This window comes from Sphaerodactylus townsendi, linkage group LG01, assembly GCF_021028975.2.
Source record: "Sphaerodactylus townsendi isolate TG3544 linkage group LG01, MPM_Stown_v2.3, whole genome shotgun sequence".
NCBI classification, from domain to species: Eukaryota; Metazoa; Chordata; class Lepidosauria; order Squamata; family Sphaerodactylidae; genus Sphaerodactylus; species Sphaerodactylus townsendi.
In genome coordinates this window covers 113855914-113869649 of record NC_059425.1, presented here as the reverse complement: position 1 = coordinate 113869649, position 13736 = coordinate 113855914, and the positions used below count along the sequence as shown (strand labels likewise).

Genomic DNA, 13736 nt, shown 5'->3' with positions numbered 1-13736 from the left:
AAGCACTAGGAGTGACATCTTGCACGATGGCCCCATCTGCATTATATATTTATTTATTTGTTCCTGCTTTGAAACGAAATGGGATAAATACTTTGAAACTTGAATTAGAAAATTAAAATTAAAATTAAATCTCTGATATCGTATTTGCAATGTGAAATTAGAATTTTATGCCCGTCCTTTCTTCACTTTGCTTCACAGTATGGATCCAGATATCTGCCTTATCTATTTGTATCAGCAAATTGATTATTTCTTCCTCTTCACAGGAATCAGACCTTATTCTGACTTTCAATATTTCAATGCACCGTTCTTGGTGGATGGAGAATGGGCCTGGCTGCACAGTGACATCTGTAACCCCAGCCCCAGACTGGGCCCCAGAGGACCATCGCTACATTACTGTCTCAGGGTGTGTTCTTGAATACCAATATATAGAAGTTGCTCATAGTTCTCTACATATCTTTCTTGCAGTAAGTATGCAGTTACCTACTTCTCAACCATTCTTTTGATGTAGAATAATTTTGCCCGGCTGCTGTCATTATAGGATCATAAACAATGTTTTGTTTTTGTTCTTAACTGTACTTTTGCAGGTTGATCATTCCGTAGTTATCTGATCTCTCAGATGATGACTGCCAATAATGGCTCTTGGGCTGTAAATGAAGAGTAAGAAGGTCTCAGGAATGCACTCAACAAATTGAAATTTTGGGTTGAAAAGAAAGCAAGATTTTAAAAATATAAGTTTTTTGTGAAGTGATAGGAGATATTAATCAACCTCTTCTCATCAAAGTTTTTTTTATTAGCAGCACTTCTTGTTACATTAAGTTGCATGTTACATTAAGTTTTTCAAAAGCCATTTCCAACCAGACACTGAAGCAGCTGTTCACATGGGACAGACTTGGAAATACTGTCTTTTAAAAAATCTATAAGAGTAGGATGGATTAGGCCAATCAAGTCTTCAGCAGTAGTAAGAATTTATATAGGATTTGTATGCCCATCCTGTTTGTCCACCCCGCAGTGTACAGGACAAAATGTAGGGTAAGTTTCTCCACATTGATTAATAGGCACGATGGCTCCTTAGATAAGGTAAAGTAGGGTAGAGCAAATTCCCCTAATTATCTGGGTGCTCTTTTTCTCAGTCAGCGATCAAAGCAAGTAAAAAAGCCTTGTTATTTAAGGATTACCTCTTATGTAAACAAGTTTAATTTAAATTACATCTCTCCTATGTTTTCTGTACAGGTTCTTAATGTACTGGGAGTTTTTAAGCACTCTTTCATTTTTAGGTGCAGCTTTTCAGTGTTGCAAAACAAATACATATTATATATAGTGTACCACCTGCAGTATGCAGCTGCGCTAAGCAGACCAGAACCGCTAAGATGTCATTTGCTTGTTTAATATGAAGTATGAGGCAAGATGAGATGAGTATAATGTTTTCTTTGCTTGCAAATCAGCAATAGGGTATACCCTCAGGTTCCTGCTCTTAAGTTCACATAGCTGAGATGGGTATGTTCAAAGCAGCATCCATTTATTAGTAGGATGTAGGGATGGGAGCAACTTGTTTCAGGACAAGTTCATGTAGTCTACAGTTTCAACCCATGAGACTAAGCCAACACACACAAATAACAGAGGGGGAACCCAACTGCTCCACTGTAACGTATACAAAAAATACACCACAGTGATTGGGTGAGGGTAGAGTGGAATTTAGTCAAACAAATTCTACACATCAAAAAGTAACACAGATGTTGGAATCTAAATCTTAACATTTTAAATAAATTAAATTATTTATGTTTTTTGTTCTGAAGATGGAAGTTGGGATAAACTCTTCCCCCAGAATTGCAGCTTTATCTACATTACTGTAGTATACTGTTTTTTAAAAATTGTTTCCCTGTACATTTACTGCCTCTTTATTCTAAGCTCTTGCCTAGCAAAATGTTTTGCCTAAGCCATGGAGTTTAATTTGAATAAAATAAAGGTTAATCAAATATTCATCAAATGGAAACACTATGTACAGTATGTTCAAACAAATGGGTATTGATTCTTTTCTTTCTGTGATTCTGTTCTGTCTGTGCACTGAAGACAAAGTACACAATATATGATTATACTATACATTTATGAGTCCCAAAACTTTTTGAGCCTTTGTAATTCTGACACAGGGTGGTGGGTTCAGCCACAAAATGGCTCCTACAGGAGGTAGCGCCATCCACAAAATAGCTCCTGAAAGAGGCACAGTCAATTACAAAGCATCAGGAAATGAGATTATTCATAACTCTCCAACATTTCAGGTAAAAGGTCTGTTTAATAGGATGTTTTTTTTAAAATTAACACATTGTTTAAAAATACTTTCTTGCTTACCCACAGCTTACCTAAAGTTACCTAGTGGTGATACTTTTGCTGTGGTGGCAGCTGTAGCCAAAGCAATGTGTTGTTGTTATTTTACATTTTGCAGCCATTAAACTTTCCAGTGCCCAACCAGAAGCCCTGATGAGCAGAAGCACCACTCAGTTCTGTCCACTTCATAAAAACACTTGGTGGGTGCCAGGAAAGATGTTAGTGGGTACCCACTGGCATATGTTGGGGACCTCTGGTTTCCAATATAATTATCCTGACACAATCTGCAGAATTCCAGAAATTAATTAATTAATCAATCAATCAATCAATTAATGAATTAATTAATTAATTAATTAATTTGTACCCCGCCAAATCTCCTAGAGGACTCCGGGCAGCTTACAATAAAATAAATAAAACAATATAATACAACAAATATATAAAATATATACATTAAAACTTTAGAAGCAAGTTACAATAAATAGCATAAGAACCTACGTAAAAGCGGATGTGCACATCGCAAACAGACGGGAACATAAAAGACACTACAGAAAGGAATGTCTGGCCAGCGTAGCAGAAAAAGGCCCAGCGGAACAGTTCTGTTTTACAGACCCTGCGTAACTGAGACAGATTCTGCAGGGCCCGGATGTCGTCAGGAAGAGCGTTCCACCAGGCCAGGGCCAGGACCATAAAAGCTTACTCCACCCATCATCCAGAGACAGCTACCAGATTTCTCCTCATCAGCATCCAGCACCATTCCTGCTCTGGGTATTCTGTTTAGCATGGTCCTGTTGATTTTTTTTTCCTAGGCAGGTACAGCAATTCCTTGTAAATGTCCTGCCAAATTGCAGCATGCATGTCGCAGCAGTAGTCTGCCAACGAATGGGGCTTGTGTAGTAAGGAACAGGAGGGTATTCCTGGAATTCTATGAGTAAGATTATGGTCTTCGATTCTGCATGGTTTGTCAGAGACTTTTCCTGCTTTCTTTAATTTCCAGCTACCATTTCTACCATGTTTGCTTCTATAAATAGAAGATATTTAAATGACAGAATTTGCATATATGCATTTCAATCTAATATACCAAGCCGTCCGTAGGAAACTTTGTTTGATTTAACTCCTTTTGATCATAAATCACTCTTGGTTTTGTGGTCACTTAACAAGGCATAGAATGACGGCGGCTTCAGCTTTACTTTGGCTCCTGCATTTAACCAGAATATACGTCTGAGCTATGAGTTGGTTTGGTGATAAACATATCTTAACTTATGTGGCTCCGTACATTAAAATGTCTTCATTTACTTAATGGCTATTGATTTTGGCCCTATGCTTCAAAGTCACCATTTCATTTTCAAATCCCCTATGGTCAACAGGCATAAATATCATTCCATCAAAATAACATCTCAGTTACATATTCCAGCTATGCACTTCAAGTCTTCAGCATTGCTCTTGATCAATATAGGCATCTACGGTTGTACCATCCAAATGGCCTTCCTTTTCTCTTTCTTTCTATTGTTTATATTGATGGGGTTATTTTAAAACCCATCTGGGTTTTAATTGTTGTTATTTATGCTTTTATGTTTGATGATATTTTAAATATTGGAAGCTGCCCTGATCCCACAAGGGAAACATTAGCATATAAACATAATAAACAAACAAGCAAACCTGAAAGTGAAATGTAACAAAAAGCATAGTATTGTGGATATTTCAGAATAAGTTTGTAATTGAAATCAATGGTACTGAAGGCTACAGGCAGTGGCATAGCTACCATGGGAAAGGGGTGTGCGTCGCACCGGGCACGTGCCTGGGGGGCAGCAAAAATGTATTTTTGATATTTTCAGTGTTTTTACTTTGTTGGCCGGCAGGAGGCACAGTTTTTAGGATAGCAGCACCAAAATTTCAGGATATTGTCCGGCAACACTCCTGCTGATACCAGCCAAGTTTGGTGAAGTTTAGTTCAGGGGGTCCAAAGTTATGGACCCCCAAAAAGGTGCCCCATCCCCCATTGTTTCCAATTGGAGTTAATAGTAGATGGGGCTACCTTTTGAGGGTCCATAACTTTGGACCCCCTGAACCAAACTTCACTAAACTTATAGACCCCCAAAAGGGGGTACCCCATCTCCCACTGTTTCCAATGGGAGCTACTAGTAGATGGGGACTGCCCTTTTGAGGGTCCATAACTTTAGACCCCCTTAACCAAACTTCACCAAACCTGGAAGGTATCATCAGGAGAGTCTCCAAAAGATACTCTGAAATTTTGGTGCTGCTAGCCTAAAAACTACACCCCCTGCAGGCCAAAAACTAAAAAACACAAAAACACAAATGAACCGGGGGGGGGGGGGCAGCAAAACTCCGATTTTGTACTGGGCTCCATTTCCCCTTGCTATGCCTCTGGCTACAGATCAATGCTTAAATCATCTTAATTTCAGTGGGTTTAGTATGATCTTAGTATTTTCTTCAGAAGGTAGTGAATTCAATGGGATTTATTATCTGGGAAATGAAATTCTCAGTTTCCTTATGTACAAATTCTTGATTCTTGGAGGTGTGATTTCAGCTTGGTATGTACTTCACTCCATCAAACAACTTTATATCTAACGTATAGTGCTGCTCTTCAAATCTGGAGGGAAATAGGCTGGATTTAATCTTCTGTTATTTCAAATAGATGAAGTAAAACACTGAGAAAACTGAGAACGTGGAAAAGCCCTAGGATTGCAACCCAGTTCAAAGCTAATTTTCTGTTAATTATGCCTTTAGCATTTTGGTAACTATTTGTTCTAGATTATCCTGGTTAGGCCTGATTAAGATCTAGGCATGCAGCTAAGAAACCCTAGATGACTAATTAGTTTTCCTATACCAGAAAATCTAACTCCTAGTCAAAGGTAAACCTCAGTAATGTTATAGTGTTGTTCTGAGTACAAAATTAAAATACGATTAGAGATTCTTTGCTTCCATTTTAAACCTTGTTATTAAAATATAAAATGTTATCAAAATATATACTGAATCCACAAAGCATTATACTATCCATCCATTACTGTTACATAGATAAGTAAAGGAGAGTCTGTTAAAGTCTGTCTTTTACCTGGGTCTGTAAAAGTTTCTCACTCCAAAAGTAAGTTGGTCACAAGTAGGGTACCTCTTCTGAGAAGAAACCCTTGATCAGTACAATTTCCCAAATTTATTTATTTAGCTACTATCAGTAGCTAAATGTTCTACTTGATAGGGGCACATTATTAGCTAAATTATTTTCTTATAACTTTAAATACCATTAAAGTTTATATGTAAAATATCTACAAAAGATCATTCTAGCTACCTTTTATCTTAACAAAGTATATTTAAAAATAGTGACTATGAGTTTCTTATGCTTATGAATATCTTCTCACCTTCTATCAATACTTCCATCATTGAACTATATCTTCACTTCTATGGAGCTGGACTTTCTTATGATCCTCAAATACTTCTGTACCTGGGCCTCAATTATATTTATTGATAATGGGTTAAATGGCTTTGCCAGGTCTGGCAACTGGCCCCCTACCTTTCCCAGGTTGGCCTGGCCACTGTGATCCAGTCACCTCCAGACTAGACCAGGGGTAGGGAACCTGCGGCTCTCCAGATGTTCAGGAACTACAATTCCCATCAGCCCCTACCAGCATGGCCAATTGGCCATGCTGACAGAGGCTGATGGGAATTGTAGTTCCTGAACATCTGGAGAGCCGCAGGTTCCCTACCCCTGGACTAGACTATTGTAACTCACTCTACATGGGCCTTTTCCTGAGGCTACTCCAGAAACTGAAACTGGTCCAGCATGCAGATGGCTCTAGTAGGGACCACATCTCCCCGTATTGCGCCACCTGCACTGGCTCCCGGTGGAATTCTGAAACGTCTTCAAGGTGTTGGTGCTGACCTTTAAGGCCCTTCGCGACCTGGGGCCCTCATACCTGCGAGACTGTCTTACCCCATATGTCCCGACTTGGACTCTGCAGTCTGCAAAGGAAAATTTACTGGTGATTCCCGGCCCAACAGTGATGCAGCTAGCCTCTACCCTGGCCAGGGCCTTTTCTGCCCTGGCCCCTGCCTGGTGGAAAGGTCTTCCTCCATCTGTTAGGGCCCTGCGGGACCTTGGTGAGTTTCACAGGGCCTGTAAAACTGAGCTGTTCCACTGGGCCTTTGGGGAGGCTGGCCACGGTTGGTCCGCCCCCTCCTAATGCCCCTTGTACCATCTAGTCTTCTTCCGGGGACTTGAGTGTAGGGGGGTTGAGGACCAGATGCCATTGTACTGTAATTGGTTTATAGGTTATATTGCTGTTGTTTTAAAGGGTTTTATCTGTGATTTATTATATTTTAATCTATATTTTGGATTTGTTGTATTTATTTATTTATTTATTCATTCATTTATATTTTCAATTTATAGGCCGCCCTCCCCCAGTTGGCTAGGGCAGTGAACAACATAAAATATACAATGTAATATAATAATTTAAAACAACAATAAAATCCAAACCTGTAACCAATAGCTATAATACTTGTTATAAGTATTATCTGGTCACCTCCAGACTAGACTATTGTAACTCACTCTATGCGGGCCTTCCCCTGAGTATTATAAGTATAATACTTGTTATACTTGTTATATAATATTGTAACCAATAGCTATAATACTTGTTGGTTGTTGCTTATTGTACACTGCCCGTAGCCCTTTGGGGATTGGGTGGTATACCAAATCCAATTAATAATAATAACAATAAGCATATTGATCTTGTTTGCTGTGTATCCCTGTTTTTGTATCAATAAAATAATAGGGAGACAGGTGGGCAGGGCACCATGGCGTATATCCGATGAGGGAGAGGCATCCCCACCATGCGGCTTTGTCTGGCCTCAAGTGCCAGCGTGATCTCCTGGCAAAGGAGATGTATCCTGGCCACGTGGCTGGGAAGCCTCTCCTGCACCAGGGGATTGCGTTGGCATGCCTGGCCTCTCCCGCAGCATGCGAGGCCTCTTCCCCACCAGCGCGAGAAGTCTCCCAGCTACACAGCTGGGCCCAGCTTGCAAGCAACACCCTGGCAAGAGACACCCTGGGGAGCTACTTGCCACCAGCAGTATCGCCGCGCTGCGTGAGAGGCTGGGCGCGGGAAACCAGCTGGTGCCCAGCTCCTCCACGTGACCAAAAAGCATGTATCCAGGAACATGGGGTAACCCATGTCACTATAGGCGGTATACCACTGCTTCACTGAGAGGCCAGTCTTGCTTTTATGTGTGCCACAAAATTATCTGTGATCTTTTTAGCCAAACCCGGCAAATATTCCCCTATATTTCTGGCCAGTATTCTTAATATCAGCAAAGAAGATAACTGATCACATGCAAACTTCACCCTTATTTCATGTGCCATTATTTGGTAAGGGATTATTATCAGCCTTGAAGGATTGTAATTCAAAGGTAATCGTAATCCTTCATTTAATATGCCATGGCCCCACTTCCTGTTGCCTCAACCTCTCAGTGTGCATAGGCAGGCAATAGCACCAATAATAAAGTAGACATATAACTAAATATAAATTATAAATAAGTAATAAGTAATAAAATAGATGTGTAACTTTAAAAGATTTGGAAAGGGAAATAATTGCCTCATCAATTGATCTATTTGTCATTTTAGCTAGGATAATTACTGAGTATCATACCCAAAATATGAGGTAATGTTAGTGTACAAAAAATCCAAAAGTTATGTGCTCATGTATTTGTATAATTTTAAAAACAAACCCCAAGTGCTTTATAATTTTGTCATGAGGCATATTTTACATTTATACAAGGTGTAAATGGTTTTTTTAAATATAGTATCTGATGGAAAATTCCTAATGTTCAGAAAAAGCCCTAATACTATTGTTGTTTCTTTTTAATATATAAGATTTTATTTTTGTTAATTAAAAGAAAAGAAACCCAAGTGTTGTTCTTATTCATTTTAAAATTCACATTTAGCTCATAAGATTTTCAAGAGAGATTTAACATTATATAATCATATAAAATCAGCAGAAAACTAACACTCCAGAATCTAATAAAATGAAACATCTATAAAGCCAGATTAGCTACAGCTATACAAATGAAAGTTCATGTGGATAATTCATAGATGTTCTTACAGAACCTTTATCAAATATCCACCATTACCTTTCATAGACCTCTTAGTTCCCTTGCCTGTAATAATAGCTGGGCACAATACTGTTGTCTCTGTCATTGAGTGCTGACATGATCATCACAATTAGATGAAGCTGACAGTGAGTAGCAAAGGGATTCAGTATATTTGAAAAATCACTTTACAAGTTATGCGTGTGTTCAGAGTCCTCCTAGTTTATCAATGGCTAGCAGACATGAGTGCTAAATGGGATCTCTATGTACTTGCATGCCCAGAGGCAGTATATCTCTAAATACTGGATGTCTGGGACAAACAGATGATTGTCATCCCCTTCTGCTTGTGCTTTAGGAGTGCCTGTTGTTACAGGGAAAGAATAATGGATCAGTTAGACCTTGGTCTACTACTCCATCAATACTGTTCTTATGGCAGTTCACTGGGGAAATATGTAGCAAATTAAGAAATTCCCTTTGTGTTTTCTGCCTTGTCTCATTTTGGCTTACTTATTCCATAATGTATGTTCTTTATGCCATTATCCACATCTTAATCAAGAATTTGTGAACACAGCAGGAATACCCTTCACCCACTGTTGTGGATGCAAATATATGACATTGGTATAATACATAGTTACAACTTCATGCATAATACATAGTTACAACTTCAAAAATTAATGTGTATCTGATTCTATAGACAATGAACACAGATAACAAAACCCCCACAGTCAAATGAATTATCTTTTCTATTAGTCAAATAAGCCTTTATTGGCATAATAAAGAAAAAAAGAAAAAGGTTACATATAAGAAGTCAAAAATAATAACAAGGAGTCAAGATACAGTTTGCACCTCTAAACAACTCACTGTCTCTATAATATCTAATAATAAATTTGCAACTAGTGCACAGTGAGCAGGATCCTCATTATTTAAAAAGAAAAGTATCTTTTGGAAGTCAGACAGGCCTCAGTAATTAGCAAATAAAGAGTTTTTAAATTTCATTCTCAGTTGAGTAAGTTTCTGGGAGTGGAAAAGAGTATGGTTCCAGGATTTCCAGTTAACCCAAACCACAGGAACAGAATCTCCTATCGTTGAAGGCTTTCACGGCCGGAATCACTGGGGTGCTGTGTGGTTTCTGGGCTGTATGGAGAGAATGCTGCTATAATTCCTAGGAGAGAATGCTGCTAGAACACGGCCATACAGCCCGGAACCACACAGCACCCCAGAATCTCCTATCCTTTACCGTCTGATCATACCTGCCATACAGGAGAGCAGAATGGATTACATTGAATCCAGCCAGAGTAAGAGCTCTCCTGAATCTAGGGGTTCCATACAGTGGAAAGGTAATTGGCTACACTGCCACGTATGGCTGGAATCCCAATACTAACAGGGGAGCAGGTTTTATTTTCAGCAGCAAAGAGATTGTGGAGCTCCACTTTTTAAAAATTGCTTTTAGTTTTGTTCCAGGCCTCAAGGGTAGTCAGCATGCCCAAAGAGTCTATTGTTAGTTCAATCTCAAAAAGTTTTTTAACAATTGATGAATGCCAGCCAAAAAAAGTGGTCTCAATAAGCAAAAGGTATATATAACTGAAATTATCCTGCATAAAGTGTAAGCATAGCCAAAACTTAAATGTCTGCAGCCATGCGATAGTCTCCATTGTTCTTTGCCTTGCCTCAATGCACATGGCAGCATATGTGACACATTTAGAAAGCTCCAGAATTTTCTTTCCAGTGGATGGAATTTACTAGACTGTTTATTGCCTGTATCCATATAGGGGCACCATACAATTGAGAGCAGACTCTGGCATTAAATATTTTCAGAGCTGCTGGGATGTATTGATTATCACATCTATAATAGAAGCGGTAAATGGCATTAACATTGAGAGAAGCAGTGGCCAAGGCCAGTTTTCATTGACAAGCCCAGGACAAGTTATAACTAAATATTACACCCTTGTATTTAAAGTGTTTTACTTGTTCTAACACATGGCCACTGATTTGCCAGCTGTAAACCTTCCACTTCTTGGTGGACACCAGTACTTTGAATTTTGCATAGTTAAGTTCAAGGCGGTTTTTTGGACAATAGAGTAGTAAATGTCACCTTCATACAACTCTAGTAAGAGATAACAGAACTGTGTTGTCTGCATATAGCAGAATCGGGATGTGAGTTCTGTCCAACTTTGGGCAATGACCATCAATTGTGGACAATGTGGGAGCAAGATCACTTAAGTAAAGATTAAATAAAAGGGGAGACCAGCACACAGCCTTGTTCGACTCCTCTGGAGACTGGGATGTATCTTTTCTATTAAAAACACAAACAAGGTGACAGTCACAAAATGAATTGTATCTGCATTGTAATGGGATTTCACTGAACTGAGAAGTAGGTTGCATGTACTCTTCAGCCTGGTGTTGTGGTTAAGAGCAAGTGGACTTTAATCTGGAGAACTGGATTTGATTTCCCACTCCTCTACATGAGCAACGGAGTCTTACCTGATGAACCAGATTTGTACGCCCAGTTCTGCATTTCTGCTGGGTGATCTTGGGTGAGTCACACTTCATTCAGAACTCTCTCACCTCACAAGGTATCTGTTGTGGGCAGTGGTATAGAGCCAAGGGGGCAGGGGGGTGCGTGACACACTGAGTGTGCGCTGGTGCATGGGTGTGGTGGAGGCATTCCGGGGCGTCCCGGGGGTGTGGCAGGGCCCAGGGCATACACATGTCCTGGGCGCCGTTTCCTCTCGCTACGGCTCTGGTTGTGGGGAAAGGAAGAGAAAAGAGTTTGAAAGCCCCTTTGGGTCTTCTTATAGGAGAGAAAGGTGAGGTATAAATCCAAACTCCTCCTCCTCTTCTTCTTCAGCTAGTTTTTCATACAGATATATTTCTGTATTTTAGTATGCCAGTAGAGTAGCTGTATTTTGGTATAGCAGCAAAAGAAAAGGAGAGTCCTGTGCCATTTTAAAGATAAAATCATTGCAGCATGAACTTTTGTGGCCTTGAGCTGAAAGCCACAAAAGCTTATGCTGCGATAAATTTTTCTGTAAAATTCCTCAGCACTCATATATACATTTTATTTTATTTTTGTGGGAATTACTTCTGGATTTATTTGTATTTAAACTAAAGAGATGAAAATGGGCATGAACTGTGAGGAGCTTCTGTGAGGAGGGTCTGTGAGTCTCAGGAATTTGTGTGCAGAATGCCTTTGCCTCCACTTCACTGCAACTGATTGTGCCCATCATGTTACATAGTCAGTGTGTCTGTACCCTCTAGAGGAAATGAAATGTAATGCTCAGAACTGAGTGAGGTGATATTATGCCTTCAGTCCCACTGTGGTAGCAGAGAAAAATAAAATTCTCAAGTTGTACTAAATGTATGAAGGAAATATGTTTTAATGTAAACTATATCACCAGAGTCATTTAAGAACATATAGCAGCAAACATACAATTTAAAATAAATACAGTTTAAAAATAAAAATACAATAATTCAGTTAAAGAGTAGTGTCACATTCCAGGACAACTAGCCGGGGGGGGGGGGGAGAAGGGGCAAAACAGAGATACTGCCCTAAGCATGCTGGCAGCATAGTCGTGAGAGACCGGTCAGGGCATAGCAGGAGCAAATAGAAGGAAGGACAAATCAGGGTCAGTTCCTGACAGAGAAAAAGCCTATTCAAGGGCAAAATTTTCTGGGAAGAAGAGACCTATACAGGAGTTAGGCATAGGGCAGCAGGAGCTGGGCAGGTCCAGGCGAAGAAGAATTAAAAGCTGGAGACAAGGGTGAAGTAGCTGGCTGGAATAACTAGGAACGGAAAAGAGAGTATCCAACTTAGCCTGAGCTCTCTGCAGTTGGTGGGGACACAGGACTCCTCTGGCATTTCTGGCCAGGTCACTACTATTACTTGTCCATACCTACATGATGTAGCTACTGCAGATGTTAATCCTGCCAGAAGACAAGGTGACCACAGCTAGGAGAACCTCAGCAAGGCAGGCCTAAGGAGCTAGTAATAGTGGATAAACAGATACAGGTAATAATGGATAAACAAGTCAGGCTGTAGGGTGACTAATAAGCTTGGGAACTAGTGATTGGAACTGAGGCCCTTTCCACACCGCAACGGTGCGGGGGTGCATCGGCATAAACAATGCCGACGCACCCCCCTGGGACCGTTCACATGGACAATCCCAGGAGGGCGGCGGGCGGCGGCACAGCCGAATGCCTACCTTGTCTCCTGGCTTCCAGCTCGTCGCAGAAGCCAGGGGAACGCCCCCGCAGCCTGGAGCGACGGCTCTGGAGTCGCAGGCCAGGGGGCGTGTCCCCTGGCCTCTGCGACAAGCCAGAAGCCAGGAGACAAGGTAGGCATTCGGGAAAGGGGGGGAATGGCGCCTTCCAGCTGCTGCCATTCACATGGCAGCGTTTGGAAGCCACTGTTTCCGAAATACGTCGCTCACAGAGTGAGGTTTGGAAACAGCAGCTTCACACCGCTCGGGGGTTGCCAGGCTGCCGCTGCTGCAATGCAGCGGCGGCGGCCATGCGAACCCCTCCCCTGGGATGCTGTATTCTGTATTTTTAGCGTCCCTGGGTCTCTGTATTCTGTCCGTGCAGAAACAGCCTGAGCTACACAATACAAAGGACAACCTTGGCACCTCTTGGGTGTTGACTCACCTCTGACAAGGTGGATACATGGTACATTCCTGGGGAATGTGGTCCCTAGAAGAGTTGGTTAGCATAAGACTTTTCTTCATATACTGTAAATACATCATCACTACAGCTTAAATACAACCATCAAAAATAATTTATATAAAGACTAGCCATTTCCCTATTGATCCTGCTGAGTGCTTTCCTATATTATGTACCATGTATTGACTGCAATTTTTCTTCTGTTGTATTGAGACTAAAGTAATAAATTACAAGAATGATATGATACCATTACCAACCTTCCTTTGTGTTTGAAAGCAAAATCCGGTAATTGAGTTAGCAGTTCTAGGGTGTTTTTACAGTAAGTGCCTCCTATTCAGAGTCGAATAATTAGAGTGCAGGTGGATTTTCAAGAGCAAATATTCTTTATTAATTTATTTTAGGGCTTAGGCAAGTATCAGCAGCAAATATATACAGCACTGAAAACAGAGATTTCAGGGCTCCAAAATTTTTCACAGAAACCCTTGCCCAAAGCTTGCCTTTTTCACAGCCGTTTGTCACTGTTGATAGGCAGAACTGTTTACAGCTTCAGTCTTTGTCTCTATCTGTCTTCCTTCAGTGATGAAATCATGTAGCCAAGTCTAATTAGTTATGGGATAACAGTAGTATGAGAGGGGGGAAAAACACTTTCAAACAAGAAACATGGC

The 13736-nt window shown here is 40.5% G+C and overlaps 1 protein-coding gene across 5 annotated transcripts in view; it reads left to right on the top strand.

Annotated features, from left to right (window-relative positions):
* The window catches only part of NKAIN2 (sodium/potassium transporting ATPase interacting 2), a 633537-nt gene that overhangs the window by 480203 nt on the left and 139598 nt on the right, over positions 1–13736 (top strand). For all 5 annotated transcript variants that reach the window (XM_048491445.1, XM_048491428.1, XM_048491412.1 and 2 more), the window contains one exon: positions 264–464. In XM_048491445.1, the coding sequence (XP_048347402.1) occupies positions 264–464 (201 nt within the window). The remainder of the gene's footprint in view (positions 1–263; positions 465–13736) is intronic.